General features: G+C 51.2%; 2 protein-coding genes across 3 annotated transcripts; one reads left to right on the plus strand and one right to left on the minus strand.

Annotated features, from left to right (window-relative positions):
- Nucleotides 1-7,757: 7,757 nt before the first annotated feature.
- Nucleotides 7,758-11,027, minus strand: TIMM10 (translocase of inner mitochondrial membrane 10). Of its 2 annotated transcripts, none has more exons than XM_079787015.1 (3): nucleotides 10,915-11,027; nucleotides 10,324-10,433; nucleotides 7,758-8,487 (listed from the first exon to the last, which is right to left on the minus strand). In XM_079787015.1, exons 2-3 carry the CDS (start codon nucleotides 10,392-10,394, stop codon nucleotides 8,286-8,288), a joined length of 273 nt encoding a protein of 90 aa, XP_079643141.1. In that variant the 5' UTR covers nucleotides 10,395-10,433; nucleotides 10,915-11,027; the 3' UTR covers nucleotides 7,758-8,285. The 2 variants fall into 2 exon arrangements, with proteins under 2 accessions (XP_079643141.1, XP_079643142.1); XM_079787016.1 differs by lacking the exon at nucleotides 10,915-11,027 and adding an exon at nucleotides 10,532-10,753.
- Nucleotides 11,028-13,204: 2,177 nt separating this feature from the next.
- Nucleotides 13,205-25,336, plus strand: SMTNL1 (smoothelin like 1; the record flags this gene model as incomplete). Its single annotated transcript, XM_079786889.1, has 8 exons — nucleotides 13,205-13,223; nucleotides 18,649-19,343; nucleotides 19,594-19,726; nucleotides 19,836-19,887; nucleotides 20,908-21,066; nucleotides 21,283-21,397; nucleotides 21,513-21,664; nucleotides 25,192-25,336. The coding sequence occupies exons 2-8, from the start codon at nucleotides 18,651-18,653 to the stop codon at nucleotides 25,334-25,336; spliced, it is 1,449 nt and encodes a 482-aa protein (XP_079643015.1). The 5' UTR covers nucleotides 13,205-13,223; nucleotides 18,649-18,650.
- Nucleotides 25,337-26,743: the final 1,407 nt, after the last annotated feature.

Genomic DNA, 26,743 nt, shown 5'->3' on the forward strand with positions numbered 1-26,743 from the left:
GAAGAAGTCAGACAAGAGGGCATCGCTGGACAGCTGAGCCACCAAGCCAAGAGAGGAACTAAGATTTGCTGAGTGGCTACTATACCCTGGGCACTTTCCAAACAAAGATTGTCAGTAAGTCCTTAAACGTCATGTTCTCATTTAAACCTCACAACTTTTCACAGATGGAGACTGGCGCTGGCTGGTGGGGCACCGTGGGTGCAGGCAGGATGCAAACTCAGACCGGTCTGGCTTTTATGTGGTCCTTCTGCCTCCTCCAGGTCAGGAGGACGGCAAGAGCAAAGGCCTCGCTCGCGGCAGAGAAGGCTCCAGGAGTTCTCTCTGGCAAGAGCGCAGGGTCAGGCTCCCATGTTTTCACTTCTTAAAATTCATTTCTGGCTCCTAGAACTTCCAGATCAAGGTCAAGCTCCTTCGCTTAGCACAAGGGGCCCTAGAATAAGGGCTCTAACCCAAGACGGTCACGGATCCCTTGGAGAACACAATAAAATACTGTGTCCACTCCCTAGGAAAATGCATGTGTGAACCTAAGCACACACACACATTTCCATTCATATTTCAGGGTTATTGTGGACACTCCCCATGCTCCAAAGGTCTTTGGACACCCACCCACCCAGGGCAGGGCCGTAATGGTTGGCCTTCCCCAACCCACATTTCAATGTTTCCCCCTGTCAGCTCCCTGAGGGCAAGGGCCTGATCTGTTGTGTTCACTGCTATATCTCCAGCGTCTAGAACAGCACTTGGCATCTAAGAAGCGCTTGGTAAGCACCTGCGGAATGAAGTGTGAAGCCATCTGGTTTCACACCTCCTTGCCTTTGCACCTGTTCCTTGTGTGGATGACAGAGTCCTTTCTTAATTTCTAAGGTACTCATCCTTTACAACTCACCTCTTTCTGGAATCTGTTTGACCTCTTTAAGACTGGCTTAGGGGCTGTTCCCACATACTCCCCCCCTCCCCCAATACTATTCTAATCTCTACTGAAGCCCTCTCACTGAGCTAGAATCATCAGTTCACTTGCCTGCCTCCCTCCTGGTAAGATATGAATCTCTTGGGGGCAGGAGCCATGTTGTAGGTGGTTTGTAAACCTGTCAGGGGACCTTGCATGTCACAAGCCCATGGTAAACACTTGTTGAATAAATAAAACGGAGTGGTGGGAAACGGAGCTGAAGAGGCAGGCTGAGGTCAGTTTAGAATGACATCCGCCAGGCCAAGGACTTCCAATGTTGTGAGAAAGGTGACCAGCAAATCTTGGATTATGTTTTCTTTTGCCTTTGTTTTGAAGGAAGGGGATAATACGGTCAGGTTTGTGTGTTAAATGAATGGAGGAGGAGACTCTGAGCCCCTGGCACTACCCATACTTCCAGTAGAACAGTGTTATCACATGGATCTCCTGTGGCTCTGGCTCAAAGCTGCTTCACAGATGAATGGACAGGAGGGTTGGCTCAGGAGTGACCAGGCAGGGTCCTGATCCTGGCTCTGCAGCTGATTAGTCCAGCAACTTGGCCCAAGGCACTTGCTTCCAGAGACCCACTCTTCTAGCCTGTTAAGTGCCAAAAATAATAGTATATTGGGTTCCTGAACCCAAGTCTACTGTTGGAGGAGGTGCCCCACACCAACAAACAATTCTCAGAAGCCAGCAGGGTGTCCAAGAATTCAACTCAATTCTGACATTATCTGCCCAGAGATAACATCAGGTTCCACAGGTTAATGGTTTAGTCTTACAAGACTGCCTGCGCTCCAAACACACACACACTTCAGAAGCTAGCCGTAAGCCCGGCTCTCTGTGCTTCTGACCAACTGGCTACAGATTGGCGGTTCCAATGACCGCCTGCAACTCGGAATGCCAATCGCAAGTCCAGGTTGTCGCCTGTGCTTCTGCCTGACTGCCTATGAATCAGAGGTTCCCACATCCCCCTCCTTGGGTTCGGTTAATTTGCTGGAATGGTTCTCAGAATTTAGAGAAGTGTGTTACTTACTAGATCACTAGTTTATTGTAAAAGGATACAACTCAGGAACAGCCGGATGGAAGAGATGCATAGAGTACGGTATGCGGAAAGGGCGTGGCAGATCCATGCCCTTTCCAGACCCATTTTTCCCCCAAGTCTTCACCTCTTCACCACCCAGAAGCTCCTGAGCCCCATCTTCTTGGGTTGCTATGGAGGCCTCATTACATAGAAATGACTGATTAAATCACTGGGCATGGACAATTGATTCAATCTCCAGCCCCTCTGTGCTTCTGACCAACTGGCTCCCCTGGAGTCATAGGTCAGAGAAGGAAGGAGGGTGGGACTGAAAATGCCAACCCTCACTTGATTGGCTTCTCCTGGCAACCAGCCCCCATCCTTTGGTGCTTTTGAAATTCACCACATTGACAAAGCAGGAGACACCTGTATCATTCTCAACACGTAGGAAATTCCAGTGGTTTGGGGAGCTGTGAGTCAGAAACTGTGAGGACCAAACATACATGAGAAATATATTTCGGTCACCTAATGACCACACACATATTTCTTACATTATCTCAAGTAGTAGCCAGTTTACTGTGTAAGAAATTATCTATTCAGCCTAACAAATAGTTATTATGTATCTTTGCATGAGGAATGTAAATAGAATGGACACGCTGCTTTGGAAAAGTTTGGTAGTTCCTCAGATAGTTAAACATAGAGCTACCATTCTGACCCAGCAATTCCACTCCTAGGATTATATCCGAGAGAGAATGGCAAACGTACATCAACACAAAAACTTAGACCCAAATACTCATAGCCATGTAATTCATAATAGCCTAAAAGTGCAAACAACCCAATCACGCATTGACTGACGGATAAAAAATGTGTGCGTGCTAACACACAATATCAGTTGGCCCTAAAAACGAGTGAGGTACTGATACTTGTTACAAGAAAAATGAACCTTGAAAACATTATGCTGGGTGAAAAAAAAGCCAGACACAAAAAAACATATATTTTATGATTGTACCACATGAAATGCCCAGAATAGGCAGGTATATCGAGCCAGTAGACTAGTGGTTGCCGGGAACTGGGGGAAGGAAAAATGGGAAGTGACTGCTACTAGGTATGGGGTTTCTTCTAGGGGCAATGAGAATGTTGTGCAATTGGATGGTGGTGATGGTTGTACAACTTTGTGAATATACTAAACTCTACTGAATTTTACACTTTGAAAGAGTGTCCATAATCCCACCATCCAGTCAGAATGATCTACTGGAAACCCAGTGTTGATCAGGCCACTCCCCTTGAACGCTTCCAGTGATGGTTGGGGAAATGTACAAACTCCCAGCAACGCTTACCAGTATGTCCCGGGTTCACCTACTGCCCCCAGCCTCCCTCTGGCCTCCCTCCTCTCTATGCTTTTGCCTTGGTGACCTCTTCTTGCCCATTAACACCCCATGTTCTCTCCCACCTGAAGTTCCTCCTGGGCATGGAACATTCCCGTGCCCTGGCCTATCTAGTCAATCCGATTTTGACGTAATGGTGACTTCCTTAGGGAAAGCTCCTTGCCTGACTCTAACAATGTATCCCTTTGCTGCGTGACCTAGGTAACATCCCAATTTCCCTTTGGTGAAACTCGTCATAAGATGCCTGTTTCCGCTGATAAACAGTATACCTGGGGGCAGGGACCTGTACCTACCTGCCTTACCACTATCCTCCCACAAGTAACAGATCCCGCCACCCACTGTGCCCCCTAGTTGACACATTCCTACCCACCCTTCAAATCTCACTCAAGCCCTGGCCTGCATAGCTCAGCTGGTTGGAGCGACATCCCCTGCACCAAGGGTTGCAGGTTTGATTCCCAGTCGGGGCATGTTGACAGCCGATCAATGCTTCTCTCCACATCGTTTCTCTCTCTCCCTCTCCTTTCCTCTTGCTCTCTAAGATCAGTGAAAGCATAGCCTCAGGGACTTTCAGGGGGACAGTCTTCTCTGAGCACCCAGACCTGGGGGCACATTGCTTTATGTAGCCTCACAACTTCCCAGACATCCCTTATAGCTCTTAGCACAACTGTACAAGCCACTAGTTTTACTGTCTCCCCTCCACAGACCTTCCATTTTGCTTGTTTCTCTTTGCCCCAGCACCTAAAGCAATGCTCATCACAAGACTCCTCTCAGGGCAGACCACAAGAATTCTTATGAAAATCCCTAAAATCACACGCAAAATTCCATGTGCATATACCTTTTTCTAAAAAGCAGTCTGTGGCTTTTGTTGGAGTTTCAACAGTGTCTAAGACCCAAAAGAAGTTAAGAACTTCTCCCCAGAGCTGAGGGTGTTTGTCTTTCCTTCAAAACAGCACTGCCAGCCCAGACTTCTACTATGTGAACCATCCCCACCAGCACAGGAGCTCCTAGAGGGCAAGGATCTTTGTGTTGTTGGTTAATGTGTCCCAAATGCCTGGAATGGTGCCTGGCCCATCCTCGGTATAGGGGTGGAATGACCATTGTCTCAGACAATTGTAACAGCTGTGAGAACTGTACGTGGATTGGATACTTACTGCTGCATAGAAAAGTACCCCAAAATGTAATCGCTTAACATATATTATCTTAGTTTCTCTAGGTCAGGCATTGGGGTACAGCTTCAGTGGGTCCTCTGCTTCAGGGCTGCTCACAGGCTGCGAAGAGTGGGCCAGGGCTGTGGGCACCTGAAAGCTTGACCGGAAAGGGACCTGCTTCCGAGCTCACTCGTGTGGATGTTGCCTGGATTCAGTTCCTCCCTGGCTGGAGCTTGCCCTCTATTCCTTCCCACACGGGCCTCTTCACAGGGCAGCCGACCAGATGGAAGCTTGCTTCATCAGTCAGCAAGCAAGGGGGGGGGGGGGGGAGAGAGAGAGAGCAAGGGGAGAGAGAGAGAGAGAGAAGAGAGAGAGAGAGAGAGAGAGAGAGAGAGAGAGAGAGAGAGAGAGAGAGAAAGAGAACACACAAGATGGCCATTACAATCTTCTTAACCTGAGAAGTGGCATCCCATCACCTTTGCTGTATTATTAGAAGCAAGTCTCTAGGTCTCGGGCACACCCAAGGGGATGAAATAGCAGCAGGCAGGATATTGAGAGCCATCTCAGAGACTGCCTACAACACATTTCCTCATATAGCATCAGCTCATCCGAGCACCCAGAGCAGAAGGCACAGACCAAATGCCTTCAGGTCAGGCAGACGGTGACAAGGAAGAAGTGAGCGGAGGGAGGTTTGGTGGACAGCCGAACCTCTGCCCACCTCTGCCCGTCCTCCAGAGACAGCTACCAAGCAGCAATGTGGGCCAACTTGTCAGATCTTCTAAATTTTCAAAAGAAACCAAAGTCCAGGTTTTTGTGAGACATTTCCTGATTTTTAAAGCTGTGATAATCTAGCAAGAACACATCTAAGGATTAGTTTTTGCCTCTTCTCTATGGTACAAAGGGCCTAAGCCAGTGGTTGGCAAACTCATTAGTCAACAGAGCCAAATATCAACAGTACAACGATTGAAATTTCTTTTGAGAGCCAAATGTTTTAAACTTAAACTTCTTCTAACGCCACTTCTTCAAAATAGACTCGCCCAGGCCGTGCTATTTTGTGGAAGAGCCACACTCAAGGGGCCGAAGAGCCGCATGTGGCTCACGAGCCGCAGTTTGCCGACCACGGGCCTAAGCCATTCTAATATCCTTTGCATGTCTGTTCCATCTCCTGCACCCACCCACCCCTCACCCCCTGCACTCACTCACTGAGGGCAGGGGCCTAGCTAGCTCACTTAGGGCACTTTATGTACTTCTTTGCATGTAATGGGCCAACAGTAAATATTGTTGAATGAAATGTGAAATTTCTATCTCATTGGGAAGCACCCCCTTACCCCCAATCCCAGAGGACTGGTTAGAAGTAGGTGCTGCTGTCTGAATAAGTTGCAATGCTGGCTCTGCTACTTGCTTGCTGTGTGACTTTCAGCAAGTTATTAACTTTCCAGAGCCTTGGCTTCTTCATCTGTAAAATGAGAATAGTGGTACCCGCTTCTCAGTTATTATAAGGATTAACTGTAATAAATATACTTATTAGCACACTATAGCAATTCATAGCTGTTCTTACTCCCATCACCCCCCTTCTTGCCTCCCTGGCTCCCTGGCCCAGCTCCCCTTAATCCATTAAACCATCATCTACCACTATCCACCCAGCTGGCGGCTAGAGGGAGCCTCTAAAATGAGAGACCTGTCATGTTCCCAGCCAGTGTTTACGTCCTTCAACAGTTTGCTGATCCCCTTAATAGGAGAAAATCCGAACTCTTTCACAGTTCACCAGGCTCCTCTGGACCTGCGTCTGCCCAGCCTTCAAGTCTCATCTCTCACCACAGCTCCCTGCACACTCGGCACTCCAGGCACACCCAAGCTTTGTTTCCTGAAACCTCCATACTTTCTGCCACTTCAAAGCAAGTGTTCTTCTCTCCACAACTACTGCCACTTCAAAGCAAGTGCTCTTCTAGATGTTCCAGTTACGCGCTCAGAGAATTTGTGGCATTCCTTGCTAAACGTGAAGGCAGGTATATCAATTTTCTTCCCTCTGCACTCTTCCTAGCACAATGCCTGGATAGAACAGGCAAATAATGCATAATTTTAGAATTGTTCACAGCAGTGCCGATCCCGTGAGCTGACAGCGCCACCTGTTGACCCAATCTTGCACTTCACTTAGAAAGGAGCTTTAGCTCTCTGCCCACCACTAGCATAGATGGACAATGGTTTTGAAGTTTTCCAGGGGTCTACCCAGTGTCCCCTCACACAAAACTGAGCAATTAAAAAAAAATAGAGCTAACATTATTGAGGCACCCTCCTAAATGCTTTAGTTACTAACACAATTTTTACAACCACTCAATGAGTTAGATACTTTCATTGCCATTTGGTGGATGAGGTAACTGAGGCACGGGGCAGTTAAATGCCTCACCCATATCACGCTGCTAGGAAATGTCACCTCAGGCGGTGTGGCTTGAACCTGCACCTTTAAGCCTGAAACTCACTGCTTCTATTGTTTCCTTCACTCATGCCCAGTGACCTCCCAGACACTTCCCTCTACAGGGAAGGCCCACTGTGAAGGTACTATCAGTGGCATTGGTGCCAACGAAAAATTCATGTACAGTGTCCCACACATTCTGAGACCTGCACAACTCTCCGAGGGCACTCCTCAGGAAGGAATTAGATGTGGTGGCAGCCTCTCCTGTGAGACAGCAGATGTGGCAGCCAGCCCCGGCCTCCATGTTACTGCTCTACTCGAGATCTCCAGCAAGCACCGCCCCTCTGCGCCTCCAGCTCCTCAGAGGACCCTTGGCCCAGCTGGGTGGATAGTCTGAAGAGTGAGGAGCGCAGTCCCTGATGCAGGTGGACGCTGAAGGGCAGTGATCTCTCAGTCCCCTGCCTGGGGCACTCCCATCACACACCAAGTTGGGTTCCCTCATGCTCGATATCGCTGTGTAGAACCAAAAGACTGACTGCTTCCTTCTTAAACACAACCATTTTCACTGGCTCCTCTAAATATTTTTCTGTATAATTTGTGAAAATGCCTGCCTCCACTTAATTTTGTTATTAAAATACATTTATACTATCAATAATTACTTATTTTATCTTATAATTAGTTTATTACTCATTACTTTATAATTATATATTTAATATAATTGTATATTTTACAAGTTATATCATCTATATTTATACATAATATTTAACAGCATATATAGCATGTTATCTAAATGTGTATATTTAAATATACAATATATATACATAGCCATATATATGGCTAAAATGTATTACTTCCTATGCCCCAGTCATTATTCTAAATTCTTCACACATATTAACCCATTTTATCTTTACAATAGCCCTATGATTATCCCCATTTTACAATGAGGAAGCTAATGCACAGTGAAATGACATGTTCAGGGTCAGACATCAGGTTGCTCACCTGGAGTGCAAACCTAAGTCATTAGACCAGTCTATACTTTTAAACACTGTGAGACTCCCTCTGCTGGTAGAGGTTGTGTCTGTCTGCTGCCTTTACTCTGATATGTGCCAGGCATCTTGATGCTAAGAGCATTTTTTATTTGCACACAGTAGGTGTCAACAAAAATTTTTTAATGCGCACACACACACACACACACACACACAGTCACATTCCAGTGTGACAAATACCCACTCTTCGACTGGGGGAGAGCCAGGCTTCAGGCTCCGGGAGACTCTCTAGAGATAGCCTAGGCCTGGCAGTCTTCACAGATGACACCCAACAGGGGCACTTTAATTAGACAAGTGGGAAGGGACAGGGTGCACCTCGGGGTGGATCCTGTGGGGCCTCATGCAGGCCCAGAGCTCTGCTGCATCCTCTTCATCAGCTCTTCATCCTGCATAGACAACTCTGTCAGCTTTTTGCCCATCCGCTCATGGATATCCAGGTACTTGGAGACACACCGGTCCAGGCATACAGACTCGCCCTTGGACAGTTCTGCTTCCTTGTAGTGGGGAGGCACGCACTTTCGGTGGCAGGCACTTGTCATTCTGGGGGAAAGGGAGGGCAAGGTCAGGTCAGCAGCACCTGGTGGCAGACCAGGAACTCTCAACCATTCCCAATGTGCTAAACACCTGATTTCACCTCTGAGGCAGGCAGTATAAATCCTGTTTACACCTCAACTATTTTGGAAGGTCCTTGAGAGTAGGAACCTTACCTGAACCCATGTTTATAACTAATTAAATAGAAACCATTAGTTGAGTACTGGCTATGTTCCAGGCATCATGCTAAGTGCTTGACATGATTTTTATGATAACCCTATAGTTACACTTGATAAATATCCCCATTTTACAGATGAAGAACATAAGGTACAGAGAGCTTCAGGACCACATACAGCTGAGGTATTAACCCAGAAAGTCTGACTTCACAGCCTACATTTTTATTTTAAATATACTTTTATTGATTGCAGAGAGGAAGGGAGAGGGAGAGAGAGATAGAAACATCAATGATGAGAGAGAATCATTGATCGGCTGCCTCCTGCACACCCCCGACTGGAGATCGAGCCCACAACCCAGGCATGTGCCCTTGGCCGGAACCGAACCTGGGACCCTTCAAGTCCGCAGGCTGACGCTCTATCCACTGAGCCAAACCAGCTAGGGCTCAGCTTACATTTAAAAATTATTCTAACATATAGCCTCCAACATAAACCAACCAATAAGCAGAGGATACTAGAGAGCTCAAGCTAATAAAAATAGCAGACATTTGTTAACTGCTTACTATGTATTGGGCTTGATGCTAAGAGCTTGTCATACATTTTAACATTTAATACATTTTTTAAAGATTTGTTTTTATTAATTTTTGGAGGGGAAGGGAGAGCGAAACATCAATCAGCTGCCTGACTCCTGAAAGTCCCGTACTGGGGATGGAGCCCACAAGCTGGGCATGTACCCTGAACAGGAATCGAACTGGCAACTCTTCAGTGGACGGGATGATGCCCAAGCAACTGAGCCACACTAGCCAGGGCAACATTTAATATTTATAATGTCTCTATAAGGTAGGTAGTAGTACTGCCTCCATTTGATAAACGGGGAAACCAGTGGTCAAATAGTCCAAGTAATTTGTCCAAGCCCATACTAGTGGTAATTGATGGAGCTATGAATTGTTCCCAAATTTGCCCAAGTACTGGACCTCACATTGCTACTGACCAGCTGTGGACCCTGGGAAAGTTATTTAAACTCTAGAAGCTTCACTGTCCTCACAGTAAAATTAACCCAGTGGATTATTTTTTGTTTAATTTTTATTTATTGATTTTAGAGAGGAAGGGAGACATGTATATAGAGAAACATCAGTTTATTACTCCACCTATTTATGCATTCATTGGTTGATTCTTGTATGTGCTCTGACCGGGGATCCAACCCACCTGCAACCTTCGAGTATCAGGACGGCCCACTTAACCAACTGAGCTACCTGGCCAGGGCCACCCACTGGATTATTTTGAAGATTAAAAAAGATAATGCATGTAAAATGCTTAGCAACTGCCTGAGGTAGAGTAAGAGTTTAAGAAATGTTAAGTAAGTGGGATATGTTCTATTTTTCCAAAGACAAATACTTTCAACTGTTCTTGGAACCTAACCAGAGACTGAACTGGACCTTCTCTCCTGCTCAGCTCCTTCATCGCCAATCCATCCCAGTCTAAATGCCCGACTCCTTCTAGTGACCCTATACTGAGTCTGCATTGGCCTTTAACCATTGGGATTGGGGGTTGAGTGGAGTCGGTGGGGGTGGGTGCCTCCCTAAATTGAGCAAAGCATTTTTCATAAGTCATCCACCTCTATCCTCAGCAAGAGCAACCTAGGATCATTCCCTAAGACAGAGTCGGCTCTTACCTGTTGTACATATCAGCCATCATTTCTACCTCCAGCTCCGCCGCCAGCTGCTGGGCCCTGAGCGGATCCATCTCAGCCCTGCACGGTGATCTCCTTCCTACCTCCTAGTCCTGGGAAAAGACATCACCGTCAGCACCCACCTCTCCCGTCCCAGGAGTTAAAGGATGCAGAATCATCATAGGGCATCAGACCAGCAGGGGCCACTGACCTGAGTTCAACCATCCCATTTCACAGATGTGGACACTGAGGCCCGGAAGGGGAACACTGCCTAGCCCAAGGTCACATAGCACATCACTAGCAGGGCTGGAAATCGACTCCCCTGGCCTGACGCTCAGGGCCTCTAGGTCACCTCTACCCAGGAGACCGAGAGACCGGAAGGGAACTCTCTAAGCCGCAGGCCTGACATCCAAGCGGCCCTAGGAATTGGATCCTACGCGGACAACGTGCCCGGGCCCCGGCCCAGGGGCTGCACCTCTGAAGTGGCGGCGACATCACCAGTGTCACCTTTAGGTCAGACGTCACTCAACACAGCCTGGAGCCGGTCACAAAGCCCCCGGTGTCCCCAACTTCAGGCAAGCACTCAAAACTTACCAAGAAGCCAGGTGAGCCAAGGTGGAAACACGTGGGCCACTTCCGGGAGGAAGTCCCGCCCCCTTTTGGATCCGGACTCGCTCTCGGGAATGAAGTACCAACGAGGCGGCGCTAGGAAATCGGCTCCGGCTGAAGGCGAAGGCGGCTTGCAAGTGCTAGAGAGGACACCCAAATACCATAGAGGCCTGGGCGGAGTGCAGAGCGCCGGCAGCCTGGAGGTCAAGTGCCTGGCGTTGTCAAGGGAGAGGCTTGCGTTTATTGGTTCTCTAGGAAGGGGCGGGACTACAGGGCTCAGGGAACCTCGTCTCCGGTCCTCCGAGAGCCGACCCCTGAGCACAAATCGGGCGCGTGCGAGGAAGGACGCCCCAAACAGCACTTCTCAGTTGGTGCTGCACGTTAAGGTCACCTGGGACGCTTCAAAAAATCCTGATGCCCAAGGCGCATCTCATACCAATTCTCCAGAGTCCCTGGGAGGAGAGCCCAGATACTATCAGTAAACTTTTTAATTCCCAGGTGAATTAGATGTGCATTAATGTGCATTAGATGACGTGAAGAAATTACTATAATTTTGAGGGTGTGAAATGGCACTGTAGAAAAAAGACATGGATAAAAATAGATGAGTAAAATAAGGCTTGATGTGAATAATGGTTAAATCCTGGTGATAGGTATTTGGAAGTTCAATACACTGTGCTCTCCACTTTCCTGTATGTTTTAAATTGGCCGTAATTATTTGCATTATTTTGTTTATTTTTCTTTTTGTAGTGGTTTTTTAAAAGTTGACTTTGAAATAATTATGGATTTGCAGGAAGTTTCATAAATTGTACATAAATTCCTTTTTGTGTGCGTGCTAACACACCTCCTTTTCTCTGCTACATTCCCCCTGTAGAACCTATCACCAACTAATAGAACATATTCTATATTTTGATTTTCTTACTGTCTATCTCTCCACACTAAAGTGTAAGCTCTATGATCTAGTTTTGCCCATTTTTTTGTGTGTTCACTGCTGTGTCTCCAGCACATACAAGGTGTTCAAAAACCATTTGATCAATGGATACACGAAACTGTCTAAGAGAAGTTTTTTGTTGTTGTTTGTTTGTTTTTAAATATATTTTACTGATTTTTTTTTTTTTTTTACAGAGAGGAAGGGAGAGGGATAGAGTTAGAAATATCGATGAGAGAGAAACATTGATCAGCTGCCTCCTGCACACCCCTTACTGGGGATTTGCCCACAACCAAGGTACATGCCCTTGACCAGAATCGAACCTGGAACCCTTCAGTCTGCAGGCCGACGCTCTATCCACTGAGCCAAACTAGTCAGGGCAAGAAGTTTTAATGGGTGATTCAGTGATCTTATATTTTGCTGTTTTCAATACCTAATGATAGTAGGGCTAGAAGATAATTGAGTTTTAATTTTTTTTTAAAAGGACAGGAGGGCCCTGGCCAGTTTGGCTTGGTGGATAGAGCATCGGCCTGTGGACTGAGGAGTCCCGGGTTCGATTCTGGTCAAGGGCACCTGTCCGGGGTTGCGGGCTCAATCCCCAGGGGGGGGGGGGGGGGGGGCGTGCAGAAGACAGCCAATCAGTGATTCTCTCTCATCATTGTTTCCATCTCTCCCTCTCCCTTCCGCTCTGAAATCAATAAAAATATATTTTTAGGAAGAAAGAAAGAAAGAAAGAAAGAAAGAAAGAAAGAAAGAAAGAAAGAAAGAAAGGAAGGAAGGAAGGAAGGAAGGAAGGAAGGAAGGAAAGAAAGAAAGACAGCAGGCTAGAGAGGTATGTGAAAAAGCTCACCTATCTTGGGTAAATAAACTGTGGATGTGTGAAGGAGACATCTCAATACTGGAGACTGCCAACAACCATCAGTATTGAACTGTTCAACATTGGTACCCAAACGTCGCTTTCAGATCATCCCAAGCACAGGCCCCCAAGTTCCAATTCCACATTTCTATTAACTAAGTAATTAACTCATGTATTCAATATATTGAGCACCTCATATGAACCAGGCAATTTGCTAGTTCCTGGGCATACAGCCATGAGCAGAGTACATACAGTCCCTGCCTCAGAGAGCTTAGAGTCTAATGAGAGAGTCAGATAATAAGGTAAATTTGGATCCCAATAAATAGTATGAAGAAAATAAAACAGGCTGAAATGATGGCGTGGAACTGAAGGTCACAGAGCCCTCTCCAAGGAAATGAAATTAGAGCTGAGAGCAGAAGAATGAGAAGGAGCTAGTCTTGCAAAGAGCAAAAGCAAAAAGGTTACAATCCTGCGTGTGGCAAGGAATCGATTTATTTAAGGAACAGGAAGGAGGTCAGTGTGGCTGAAGTGGTGGGGGCCGGGAGTGGGGACTGGGGGAGCCACAAGCTTCCTAAGTTGTGTGCATGGGTAGGAGGGGGGCAGGGAGGGTGGAAAATGCTCTGCACATATTTTCCAAAAAGTAGTGCCTCTCATAGGACATATAAAGAAGGTAAAGATGTGTTTGGTTTTTCTGAACAAAATCTAGATTCAGTACAAAAACGTCACTTCACTCAAAACAGAGCTCAGCTTTGTGTTCCTAAACTCTAAGCCCAGGGATCCATCTCCTTGGCCCATCAATCTTCTCCTCTTTGCCCCCCCCCCCCCCTCAATCTCTGTCCGGTGTGAGCCAGGAGACTTCCAAGACACCCAGTATAGCCCGGACAGCAGCTGTCCCCCTCTCTCCCTCCTTAGCCCACCCTTCAGCAGCTGCTTTTGTCTGAAGAAGAGTAAAAGGGACTATTTAAAGACACAAGGTGGGGGGCGGGGCAAAGGAGGCCTAGCCTGGGCTCTGGATGAACAGGGGAGGCCAGAGGGCTGGGGACCATCCAAATGGGCCTGCAGATGGTTTTCCAGGTCTCCGGGGCCAGGCAAGTACACTGGGAAGAAAGATGACCAGAGAATGCATGCTGCTGGGGTCAGGGCAGGAGGCACGCACTGTGATTGAAAGGTGCCACCTGTCAGATCTTCATGGGAAATCTGAGCCTCCCAGGGCAGGGGAAAGTGTTGTACCAACAGGGCCGTAAACAATGCTCTTCGGAGACCCAAGGCTCTTGAAATGGGGGTGGGGTGGGGTGGGGTGGAAGGAGGGTGGAAGGTGGAGGGGGCAGGGACAGAAGCACTGGGGGCTCGAGGCCTCTGGCAGCCAGGAGTGAGGCTGCTCAGCTAGAAGAAGGAGACAGCTCCCAAGGCCCCGGGCAGTGGCCCCCCAGGTAAGCGAAACCCTGGGCTCCTTTCTAAGGGGCCTCCCTTTATCTGCCAGCCCCTCTCCCACATTCCAAGGGCGGCAGCCTCCAAGCAGGGCCCCAGAGTTGGAGAAATCCAGGCTTCTTTTTAGATGCCAGAGCTCAGGGACTCAGCCTCTGGGGTGCTGGGCAACCCGAGATCACCTACAGAGCAGCCTGCAGGTGGCCATCCACGGGGAAGCCTGCTGGGCAGAGGGGCTCACTGGTTCAGTTGGGCAGGGTGGCGGGCTCTCTAAGCAGCTAGGAGTGGCCTCGGGACCGCCGGAAGGCAGATGGGTGACGGTGGGTCTGACGGTGTCAGCAGACCCATCAAATGTCATCAACGCTGTCTGAGGCTTGGGACTGGGGCTCCTGGGTTCTTTTCCTTCGGGTCTGCCAAGAGCAACAGGAAGGGGAGGGGAACTGTCTGCAGTGCAGGCCTGCTATGAAGGCTTCCTGCGGGGAGGAAGGAGGGAAGAAAGTAGAGAGGAAGGGAGAAAAGAGAGAGCCCAACTCCTCAGCCATGTCTGACTGTCCTCCCCCATCAGCGAGAGGCCCCGCCCGCACTCTGGGCTGGAGCCTTTGAAGGGCACTGGCTGAGCACCTGGTGGGAGCAGCAACTGTGGTTCGGGCTCCGGCTCGTTTTCAGGAGACCTGGGTTCTAGGTACGGGTTGGCCATTTAATTGTCCTATGACTTTACTCAAGGGACTTCACCTGCCCCAGCTTCAAATTCCTAATGTGTACCGTGGGGCCAATCCCGCCTGTTCCCAAGGGTTAGAGGGGGGAACCAGCAAGGTAAAGCAGGGTGTTATGTGAGCTATAAGCTGCTCTAGAGTTGTTCATGCTGGGGGTGGGGTGTTTCTGAGTTTCTTCACTCTTATCTATTTATGACAAGCCTGGAGGGTGGAAAGCAGAGGTGATGAACACGCAGCATGGCTGAGGTGTGTGTGTGTGTGTGTGTGTGTGTGTACGCACGTGTGTACACCTGTCTTTCCCCGCCACCACCCTAAGGGTGTAACATGTAGATGAAGAGAAAGATGGTTGCAGCACTTTGCTATGTCTTAGCCAATTACTACCACACTTTGAGGTCTAAAAAGGGCTGGTTATCAACTTACTGGCCTTCAGTTCTCTTTGCCTTGTCTCACCAACTAAATGCCCTCACAGCCGGGTCAGGGCCTTTATCTGGTACATGGCTGGGAGGAGGCCAACCTACACGGTACCAGCTGATGTGTGCTGAGCATGCCCTCACCAGCAGGCAGGTTTCAAAGTGCTTCCTATGCAGTGGTGTCCTTAACTCTCCACCATCCCTATGCAACGAGACCTATTTTTACCTCCAAAAATCAAAACACCAGGAGGGCAGGTAGCTTGCTCAAGGTCACATTATTAGTACACAGTGGGAGCTGGGATCCCATCGTAGGAAGACTCCTGAGTCACTAATCTTCACCACTACTCCATACCACCTTCCAAGCAAGAGCGCAGGGCAGTAAGGGGTTGTGCGGGTCATTGTGCGGGTCATTTAGACAGGGTGGGCCATACTTTCTTCTGCTAAGCATGGCATTGCTCAAGGAGTAGGCACCTCAAGAAAAACAGCAAAAAATAAAAGAAAGCAAGAAAAAATCCATGGTCAAAGAGGTTTGGGGAGCCCTAGCTGGTTTGGCTCAGTGGATAAAGCATCAGCCTGCAGACTGAAGGGTCCCAGGTTCAATTCCTGTCAAGGCACATGCACAGGGTGTGGGCTCGATCCCCAGTGTGGGGCATACAGGAGGCAACTGATCAAGGATTCTCTTTGATCATTGATGTTTCTATCTCTCTCTCTCTCTTCCTTCCTGTCTGAAATCAATAAAAATATTTTATTTTATTTTTAAAAAAAAGAGGTTTAGAGAAAAGTTAGTTAAATAAGGCTAAGCCAAGTTAAGGTTTCTTTACTATGGGGTATCCAAGTGCTCATGAAGTTGCATAGTTTAAAAGGGTAAAGATTAGGTTCTGGAACAACCTTAGCCAGAGACTAAACCCCACAGCCCTTATTAATGTCTTAGGAGACCCTAATTTTCCACAGAACACAGTTTGGGAAAACTGATCTAGACCCATCATGTCATTATTAGTAGAAACTGAGGCCCGGAGAGGCAAAGGGACTTGCCCAGGTCTCAGAGTGAGTGACTAGGAGATGGGGGTCAAGGCCAGATCCATGTGCATTCCATGTCCCGGCTCACTTGTCCCCTCTAATACATGCTGGAGCAGCTGAACCATGAAGGGCTCTGGTGGGAGGGGCAGAACTAGGACAGTGTGAACACCTTTGCCAATTCCACCTGCTTCCTAGGAAACAGTGGGCACGAGTCCAGGGACCCCGGGACCCTGGTCTGGGGCAGTAAGACCCAGGAACAGAGCCCTGGCCCCCCTCTGCCTGTCCTGCCTCTGTCCCAATTACCCAGGTGCCCTCTCATCCAGAAGAATGGCATTGCGGAGGGCAGGAGGTATTTTTAGCCAGTGACAGGAGTGTCTACTTCTCTTACTGGCTGAGTCATGCCCTGAACACTATTTGGGGGTTGATTTCTTTGTAAACAGACCCCTGAGAAGGGCAGGGTGATGAAGGAGCTGGCCCCAAACTCCCCATCCACCTGTTATTGTAGATCCTAGAGTACATACAGTACTTGAACAGGAAACCCCAAGTTAAGATGTCATAACCTCCCTCCCCTCACCAACCCCAGGCAGTTGGAGGATCACATTTCCCTGCAGAGGTTCGAGAGAGTCATTTCTATTCTTCGCCAAAGGAAACTGTTCCACGCCCAGGCTCACCTTTTCCGAGAACCAGAGGCTGGCAGAGCAGGCAGAGGCTGAGACCAGTGGGCCCAGGGTTCCCCAAACTTCAGGCACTCTTACACCACCTCCCTGATTTAGCTCTATCTGTACCACCTGCTTTCCTGAATGTCTTCCTCTGAACTAACTTATTTGTAAATTCAATAAATGTGGGTGTTTTATTTTTTAAGAAACGTTATATCACTACTATAGGCCTGGTGCACAAATTCGTGCACGGGTGGGGTCCAGCTGGCCCGCCCTGATGGGGGCCCATCGGGCTGGGCCAGTGGGGGGGGAGGGGCCACGGGCGGTTGGCCAGCCGGCCCCACCCCTGATCAGGGTGTTGGGGGTCAATTGAGAGCCAGGCTGGTGGGGGGGGCGGTCCAATGGGGGCCCAGATCAGGCTGTTGGCTGCCGCAATGTGCATCATAGCCACCGGTCGTTCTGGTCATTCTGGTCGTTCTGGTCATTCCGCCATTCCAGTCACTCGGCTTTTACATATATAGACTGGAAATGGAAGCAGTGGAGACAAAACAGTATTACTAAACCCTGTCTAACTGCTCCTTTCTGCTTTGGGCTCTGCGCCTGAGGCTCGCTACCATCGCTGTTCCAGAATGCTAGTGTGGAATTGTAACCACCCAAGCATCATCCTATGCACTGAAAGGTTGCTAGTTCAATGCCCGGTCAGTGCACATACCTGGGTTGCGGGTTCTATCCCTGGTCGGGATATGTACGGAAGGCAACCAATCAATGTTTCTTTCTCACATCGATGTCTCTCTCTCTCTCTCTCTCTCTCTCTCTCTCTCTCACTCTCTCTCTCTCTCTCCCTTTCTCTAAGTATGTCCTCAAGTGAGGATTAAAAAAAAAAGAGGCAAAAATCATTGAAAAGGCATTATGTGACCTAATATTCTTTTGTTGTTGTTGTTAATCCTCACCTGAGGATATTTTTTCCATTGATTTTAATTTTTATTTATTTTTTTAATACATTTGTGTGTGTTTTTAATATATTTTTATTGATTTCAGAGAGGAAGAGGGAGAGACAGAAACATCCATGATGAGAGAGAATCATGGATCAGCTGCCTCCTGCAAGTCCCCCACTGGGGATCGAGCCCACAACCCAGACATGTGCCCTTGACTGTAATTGAACCTGGGACCTTTCAGTTTGCAGGCCGACACTCTATCCACTGAGCCAAACCGTCTAGGGCTTTCCATTGATTTTTAGAGTGGAGAGGGAGAGGGAGAGGGAGAGGGAGAGGGAGAGGGAGAGGGAGAGGGAGAGGGAGAGAGAGAGAGAGAGAACATCGATGTGAGAGAGATACACAGATTGGTTGCCTCCTCGTATACCCTGCAACCCAGGTATGTGTCCTTGACCGGAATCAAACCCGTGACACTTCAGTGCACTGGCCGGTGCTCTAACCGCTGAGCAACACTGGCCAGGGCATGACCTACTGTTCTTTAAAGCCCAAGCCACAATCTGCAAAGGGCAAGTAGGTGGACGCCACCCAACATTAAGTCGGCATGGCCCACTCCCCACCTCTGGGGAAGCAGCACTCTGTCCCTGCATCTTACTCCAGGGAAGTGGATTCTCTGGTCACATGTCCAAGTAGGGGGCCTCCAGCCTCCTGGCCAGCGCTGTCTGAGGGCGGGCTTTCACCTCATGCAGGATGGGGCATGACCAGGCCTGCTTGTCTTCTCTTCCCAGAGATGGAGCAGAAGGAAGAGAAGCCCTCTGAGGATGGGACCACTGTCTCCCCAACCCCAGGGACCTCAGGGACGCCAGGAGGTGACACCTCTGCAGGGGAGGAGGCCAAAGGCACCAGCACGGCCACAGAGGGGCCTCCGGATGGGGCAGGAAAGCAGGACAGAGCTCCAGCTGAGGGTGGTGCTTCAGCAGATTTCCAGGGGGAAGCCAATGGGTTGGATGAGGTCAAGGTGGAGTCCAAAGTGGAGGCTGAACTTCCAAAGGAGGACAGTGGGAAGGAAGAGACCAAAGAGGCTCCTCAGGAGATGACGGGTGGGAAAGAAGAGACCAACTCTGAACCCAAGGAGGCCGAGGGAAAGGAGGGGACGGTGTTGGCCACGGAGAAGCAGAAGGCTGAGGAGAAAGCGGCCACGCCCGAATCCAGGGAGAAAGCCGATGTGGAGGACCAGGCCAAAGCTGAGCTGAAGCAGGGCGCTGGGGAGCCGGAGGCCGGGGCTGGGTCCAGGGAGGCTGATGGGGAGCAGGAGGCCACGACAGCCTCTCGGGAGGAGAGCGCCGCCGAGTCGGAGGAGCCCAAGGCTGAAGTCCAGGCGAAAGCCAGTGCCCCAGAGGCCACGTCGGACTCTGAGAAGAAGGCTGCTCGGGAAGATGAGGCCCAGGCTGAGCCACAGGAGTGTGGCCCGAGGGAGGAGGTGGTGAGTGAGGCAGAGGAGAGGAGGGAGGAGGCCCCACAATGCTCAGGAGTCCCCTGCCCCCAGGGAAGCAAGGCCCCTGTGCTTTATTTCCTGGGGAAAGTCCAGTCTTCCTCCCATGGATACCAAGAGCCTGGGGTGGGGGCTGCTGCACCGTGTCCCAGGCTGCCTTGCAGAACTTTCTGAAGCCCTCACAAAGCCCTCTGCAAGCGCTTGTGTGACTATGAGCTCACCCAGATCCTGTCGGTTCCAGGAGTCAGGCGGTCCCAATGCAGAGCAGGATCAGGGTGTGGAGAAAGAGTCGGAGGAAGGGGCAGGGGTGAGTCCCAGCTCCCCCGAGGAATGGCCCGAGAGCCCCACGGAGGAGGGTCAAGGCCTCAGCCCAGGTGAGTGAGAGCCAGGAGCCCACAGGCTGCTGCAGGGCTCTCCTGGAGGGCGTGCAGGGAGGGGTCGTGGTGGACTCACCTCCCCCCCACCCCTGCTCCTTTCCTGCAGAGGGGTTGGGCCCAGACACCGCAGCTTCCGGAGAGACCAGTCCCTCAGCCAGGTAATGTTCAACCCCGGGAGCCCACCTGCTTTCCTGAGCTCCAAATCCCCCTACCTCCAGCTCCCCTCACCTGGGCCTGGGCCTCCCCAGCACCTGGCCTGGAGAATTCCGGGACTCCTGGTATTCAGCGCCTTTCCCAGGGCAGAGCCCAGGAAGCTGAAGGAGCCAGGGCTTGGATTCCCCCCTGCCCCCTCCATCCCTGGCCTCTCGGCATCCCTGGCAGGTCTTATTGAGGCCCTCATCTTGCCGCTCAGCATGTTTCCTTGGTGCCAGCACCTTATACAGAGCATGAGCAGAAAGCCCGAGTTTGGACAACGACTCTGCCACTTACCAGCTGTGTGACCTTGGCCATGTCTTCTCATCTGTGAAGTGGGTGCAGTAACTGTACCGCCCTCGTAGGATCCGTGTGAGGCTTAAATGATATCATGTGTATAAAGCACTTAGCACAGTGCCTGGTGCCCAGTGGGTGCTGGAGAACATGAGAGCCTTCCTGCCCAACTTTAGTCATTGGAAAACTCTTCCTTTATTTTGACCTGAGATCCACCTCTGTGTTACTTTCTTAGAGAAAGATAACTGAATACTCACTGAGCACTCAGGTAGTTCCGTGGCAGGCTCTAAATTCCCCTTCTTACTCAAGCCTTAGGGCCATCATGTCAGGCAGGTGCGTTCTTGCCCCCATTTTACAGACGAGGAAGCTGGGGCTCAGAGAAGTAACATGAGCAGTGCCAAGATCACACAGCAAATAGGAGGCAAAGCCAGGCTTCAAACTCAGGTCAGACCTCAGACTTGCCCGAGTTCTGCCCTCACATACCGCCAGACCACACACTCCCCAAGTTAGACTGAGCCTCGCTACTCCTTCCAGCCCCTCCCAGTGCTGGGCACAGGAAACGGGTGCCCCAACTGTCCATGCCCCTTTGGACTGCGGGGACCCCCAGCCCCAGCCCGCTCCCACCCCTTCCCAGTACCCTGTACCGACTGGTTCCCAGCCCCTCTTACTGGTCTCTGCACCTTTCTGCATAGTGAGTCTTCACCCAGCGAGGTGCCCCAGAGTCCCACGGAGCCCCCTCCCTCACAGGAGAAGAAGAAGGAGAAGGCACCGGAACGCAGGGTGACAGCCCCTGCCCGGCCCCGGGGGGCCCGTGCGCAGAACCGCAAAGCCATCGTGGACAAGTTTGGAGGGTAGGATGCAGGCGAGAAGCGGCTGGGCTGGGCTTTCCCAGGACGTGGGTTGGGAGGATGGAGGCCTCAGGGGGTGGGAACAGCCGGGGCCAAGGTGGGAGGGCTGACTGGGGTGTGGCGGGAGTAGGGGGGGGGGTGCCTGGGGCTCCTCCCTGATGGCGCTCTCGGTGGCCTCCCACCTCTCCGGCCTGGCCTTCTCCATCCCTCCGCTCACAGGGCAGCCTCGGGCCCCACGGCCCTGTTCCGGAACACGAAGGCAGCCGGGGCAGCCATCGGCAGCGTCAAGAACATGCTCTTGGAGTGGTGCAGGGCCATGACGAGAAACTACGAGGTGGGCGCGGGGCGGGGGCCCTGCCCCGGGGCGCAGTGCTGGGAGGTCTGCGTGGTGCAGAGCCCCGAGGGCGCGAGGCTCACGGGGGCCGCCCCTTCCCGCCGCCCGCCCGCAGCACGTGGACATTCAGAACTTCTCGTCCAGCTGGAGCAGCGGCATGGCCTTCTGCGCCCTCATCCACAAGTTCTTCCCCGATGCCTTTGACTACGCCGAGCTGGACCCCACCAAGCGCCGGCACAACTTCACCTTGGCCTTCTCCACCGCAGAGTAAGCCACAGCCGGGACCGCAGAGCCAGAGGGGGCGGTGGCTCGGTGCCCAAGGCGAGCGCTACACCCGCCCACAGGGGTCGGGGAAGGTGGCCACACCTTGGTGTAGCCCACAGCCTTGGGTCACCAGAAACTGTTTCAGGACGGAGCAGCGGGTGGATTGGCAAAATCCCTGCTTGCCCTGTAGCTTATGATCATTAACACACACGCATACCAAATATCATGCCCAGGAGGAATAGGTGCCATAAAGACAGCGCCTGCAGGGGCAGGAGTAGAGAAGGGGGAGGGGGAGAGAAAGGGGAGGAGGAGAGAAGGGGGAGGGGTAGAGAAGGGGGAGGGGGAGAGAAGGGGGAGGGGGAGAGAAAAGGGAGGGGTAGAGAAGGGGGAGGGGGAAAGAAGGGGGGGGTGCCAGGCCTGCTGTTTCAGACAGGGTGGTGCGGGGAATTGGGGTCAGGTTCTGACTCGGCCATTTGTTGGCTGTGTAATCTTGGACAGGTTCCTTTACCTCTCTGAGCCTCATATTCCAATCTTTAAAATGGGCATGAGGTTTCCTCTTCTGCAGGGTTATAGTGAGAATTAATAACTGAGTAAAGTCCCTATAACAGTACCTAACGCACAGAAAACACTTTTAAAGAGTCCTAGCTGCTGTTCCTGAATTATAATGAACGAGATCACAGCTGTTAAGGTATGTTTCACTTTGGAACCGGATGGAGGGTTTATTCCTGAGACTCATATAGCTGGGTGCCGGCAGTGGTGTGGGATGGAGACATGGGTGGTCCTGGAAAGGCAGGAGGGGTGTGAGGAACAGAGTGGCCCAAGGAAGAACCGGAGAGGCAGATACGACTGCTGAGTGGGGGACAGGGCGGCACTCCCACCACCAAAGCACTAGAGCCAGACGTCTGTGCCCACCAAGGCCTGAACGCTTCCGATGCCTCAGGACTCCAAGGAGCTCACGCCAGGAGCGCCTGTTTTCTCCTCTCCCAGGGAGAGGCTTCCGAGCCACCTGGCAGAGACAGGACTGTGCAGAGGGCGTGGCCAGTGAGGGCAACTCTGGCCATGAGTGGGTGCCCCAACTGTCCATGCCCCTGGGGGCACTTCTAAAGCCCGGGACAGGGAAGAAGTCACTGTAGATGTTAGCAGCCCCTGGGTCTGGGAGGCTGAGCCCTCTGCTCCTGTGCAGGCCTGGCCACCAGCCTGCAGGGAAGCCTGGGACAGCAGCCTCTCCCTCTCTGGGCCTGCGTGTCCCCATCCGCAAAATGAGAGCTTTGGATATTGGTCTGTGCTTTCAGTGGGTGTTTTCCCCCCAGCAGATTTCTCAAAGTATTAAGTGAATGCCCGACATGTAAAACAAATTAAAGGAGAATCTTTTTAGGTTAGGGGATTCCTGGAGCTTAATGCCCAACCTCCCTTCCCAAGATGGTCCCCTGAAGCATGTCTGTAGGCCTTGGGCACCTAGAGTGCCATTGACAACCACCGACTTGATGGTCCGGAAGATTCCTTCCAGTTCCACATTATCCCGCCAAGGGAAGGGATGCGTGCCTGGGTGGGGGCTCAGGGGCTCAGAAACACCTTTAAGGACGATGACAAGACACATGGATTGAGAGGGGTTGTCTGCCAGGCGTGCTGCTAAAGTGCTTCCCTTGGCTTATCCTGTTCAAGCCTCACAGCATCCCAGAGTGTACTAGTAGATGTAGAGATGTTTCGTGACATCCCAGGGTGGGACAGGAGGGCTGTGGCAGAACTGGGATTGGAAAGTGAACTCCTAGTCAGGACTGAAGTGAGCGTCAGAAGGGCACGCAGCTCCGCCCTGGCCAGGGGTCCCTGGCCTGTGGGGCATGAGGCATTGCCCTCCTCTGGCAGCTGCCTCGCCTTGGTTCCACGCCAGGCAGAGCCACAGGAAGGCAGAAGGAGGGCTCAGTAATGATGATGGGATGACAGGAGGCATCAGACAGCAGGGTGAAGGGGAGGATGAGGCAGGGACCATGGGGTTGGAGGGTGGAGAACAGAGGTTGAGGTGCCGAGTGTGAATCCTACCTCCTTGGCTCTGTCACTCTCGGCAGCTGAACCACCCTTATGGGTTCGAGTGAAGATTAAATGTGCCAACTAAGCTGGCCCCTGCCGGGGCCATTGCACCTTACCGCCCCATAGAACTCTCCTCTGATTCCTGTGAAGTCCTGACGGAGGGGAGCAGCCCGTGCCGAAGCCCCCAGTGGGCTCAGTCGGCTGTGCTGCTGGAGGAGCCTGGCCCCAGGTCCTGTGTAGGGAGACCCACACCCAGAAGCCGAGGTCACTGTATCGGTTGCAGGGAGCCGGTCCCATTCTTCGAAATCCTCCCGTCTACGCTCCTCCCCCGGCACCCAGGCCAGTCCGGCTGGCTTGGGTTTCGGCCCAGCTGTCTCAGCCCCAAGGGAGGATTTCTGCTGGGACCCTGGTTTCTCCTACTGCCAGCACCCACGTGGCTTGGCAGGCTGGGGCTGCCGAGGCCCGGCTTCAGGGCACGGATGCCAGAGGCGTCAGGCCAGCCTGGGGCTGAGTCCCAGCCATATCACTCACTTCAACCTTGGGCAAATCATCAAAATGCTCGGCGTGTCCAGTCCCTCTTCTGCTGGGTGAGGACGGGGGGCGGGGGTGTAAATGAGACAGTTCAAGGGGAAACACTTGATAAAGCACCTGTCCCATGGTAGCAAGGCCCCAACAGTGGACAGCTCAGATTATCAGCCTTCGCAAAGCCAGGAGTGGCACGTCGCCCCCAAGAGCAGCTGGGAAGATAGAAAAAGAGGACTTGCTGCTAACCTCCATGCAGTCCCTCACACACATCAAGCACACCTGCCTCAGGGCCTTTGCACATGCTATTCTCCTGCCTGGCATCCTCGTCCAAGATCTGGACATGATTTACTCTCCTGAAGAGACCTTCCCTGAGCACCCTTTTAAACATACTGTCAATACAGGAACATCCCCTGCCTCCCTTCCTTGCCTTGTTTTCTTCCACAGCACCTCTCACCATCTGATGGACCATCTAGTTCATGTGTTTGATTACTGTCTTCTGCCACGAGAATGTCAGTTATCACGAGAGCAGGGAAGTTTGGGTTTTGTTCAGTGCTGAATTCCCTCAGCAAATACACGGAGACGGAATGAAGAGGGAGATGGTTCAGCTATAAGCCATCATTCTAGCTAGGATTGGGGTTCTGTCCTTTAAACTCTTCCGGAGGGGCTTGGCCTTCCAGAGGACAGATGCAGGAGCGTGTGAGAGGGGCGCGTTAATGCAGACCTGGAGACCAGAGGGTCCCGTTCCACGTGAGGCCACAGTGCAATGAAAGCGTGGGCTCTGGAATCAGACCAAGCTGAGTGTCAGTTTTGACTCCGTCAGGGCCTCAGCTTCCTCATCTGTGCAATGGGATAGCTGGCCTAGATGACTCCCACCTCCAACACACAATGCATCTGTGCTGGGCTGCCCCCACCCCTTCCCCTAGCTCCCATGTTCTTCACCTTGGCTCTGGTCCTCACCCCACCCCTCCTCTGCCTCTCAGGAAACTGGCCGACTGTGCCCAGCTGCTGGAGGTGGATGACATGGTGCGCTTGGCAGTGCCCGACTCCAAGTGCGTCTATACCTACATCCAAGAGCTGTATCGCTGCCTAGTGCAGAAGGGACTGGTGAAGACCAAGAAGAAATGAGGAGCCGACCGACCCTGTGGGCAGGGTGCCCAGCTGACCAGCCACGGCCCAAGGCTCCCTTCTGCTCCCGAGACAAGAGAGCCGGGGCTTGGGCAAAGGCAGGTGGTACCAGTCTTAATGCATTAAAGGTACTTTTGTAAAATCCTGTCTGGCCCTCAGTGCTCCCTCCCTATCCCAGCCAGGAACCTGTCCCTCTCTGGGACAATAAACCCTGGCTGCCAGGATTCCTCAGCTGACATTTCCTCACCTGACACCATCTTTTCACTTTAAAAAAAAAAAAAATTTTAGCCCTGACCGGTTTGGCTCAGTGGATAGAGCATCGGCCTTCGGACTGAAGGGTCCCAGGTTCGATTCCAGTCGGGGGCATGTGCCTTGGTTGTGGGCACATCCCCAGTAGGGGGTGTGCAAGAGGCAGCTGATCGATGTTTCTCTCTCATTGATGTTTCTAACTCTCTATCCCTCTCCCTTCCTCTCTGTAAAAAATCAATAAAATATATTTTTAAAAAATTTAAATTGACTTTTGGAGTGAGAGGAAAGGTGGGGGCGGGGAGGAGAGGGGAGAAACAGCTATGTGAGAGTGAAATATCGATTGACTGCCTCCTGCACGCCCATTCGGGGGGAATCAAGCCTGCAACCCAGACATGTACCGACTGGGAATCAAACCAGCAACCTTTTGGTATATAGGACGATGCCCAACTGAGCCACACCGGCCAGGGCTGACACAATCTTTCTACCGGCATGAAAGGCATTTGGGAAAGGACAATGACCTGGGTCCCACCACCAACCAACCAACCGTGTGACCTTGGGCCAATGAGCTAACTTCTCTGAACCTATTCACCATCTGGTTGTGGATAAAAGAAGTTCAAACCTCATGGAGGTGTTGTGAGGGTTAAAGGAAATAATTAAATGAGCAAAAGCCATGCCTGGTGCCTGTCACATATGCGTTCAGTAAGTGGTGGCCAAGAGTAAAAACAAATCTTACATTTCCGGCCATCGGTGGCACTTTTCCTGTCTCTTCCCGCTCTCCACACTTCTCCCGGATTAGAGAATTCCAGGGCAGGGCTGGAATAGAAGATGCTCTAGAAATCACACCCAAAGTAGGCTAGTGGGGCCTACAGTGAGGCCCTTGCCACAAAGATACCCCACATTTCTGTCCCTTCAAAGCAGATGGGGCCAGAACTGGTTTGGCTCAGTGGATAGAGCGTTGGCCTGAGGACTGAAGGGTCCCAGGTTCGATTCCGGTCAAGGGCATGTACCTTGGTTTCGGGCACATCCCCTGTGGGGGGTGTGCAGGAGGCAGCTGATCGATGTTTCTCTCTCATCAATGTTTCTAGCTCTCTATCACTCTCCCTTCCTCTCTGTAAAAAATCAATAAAATATATTTAAAAAAAAAAAAAAAAGCAGATG

The sequence above is a fragment of the Cnephaeus nilssonii genome (genome assembly GCF_951640355.1).
Source record: "Cnephaeus nilssonii genome assembly, chromosome: 13".
In the NCBI taxonomy this organism is placed as follows: domain Eukaryota; kingdom Metazoa; phylum Chordata; class Mammalia; order Chiroptera; family Vespertilionidae; genus Cnephaeus; species Cnephaeus nilssonii.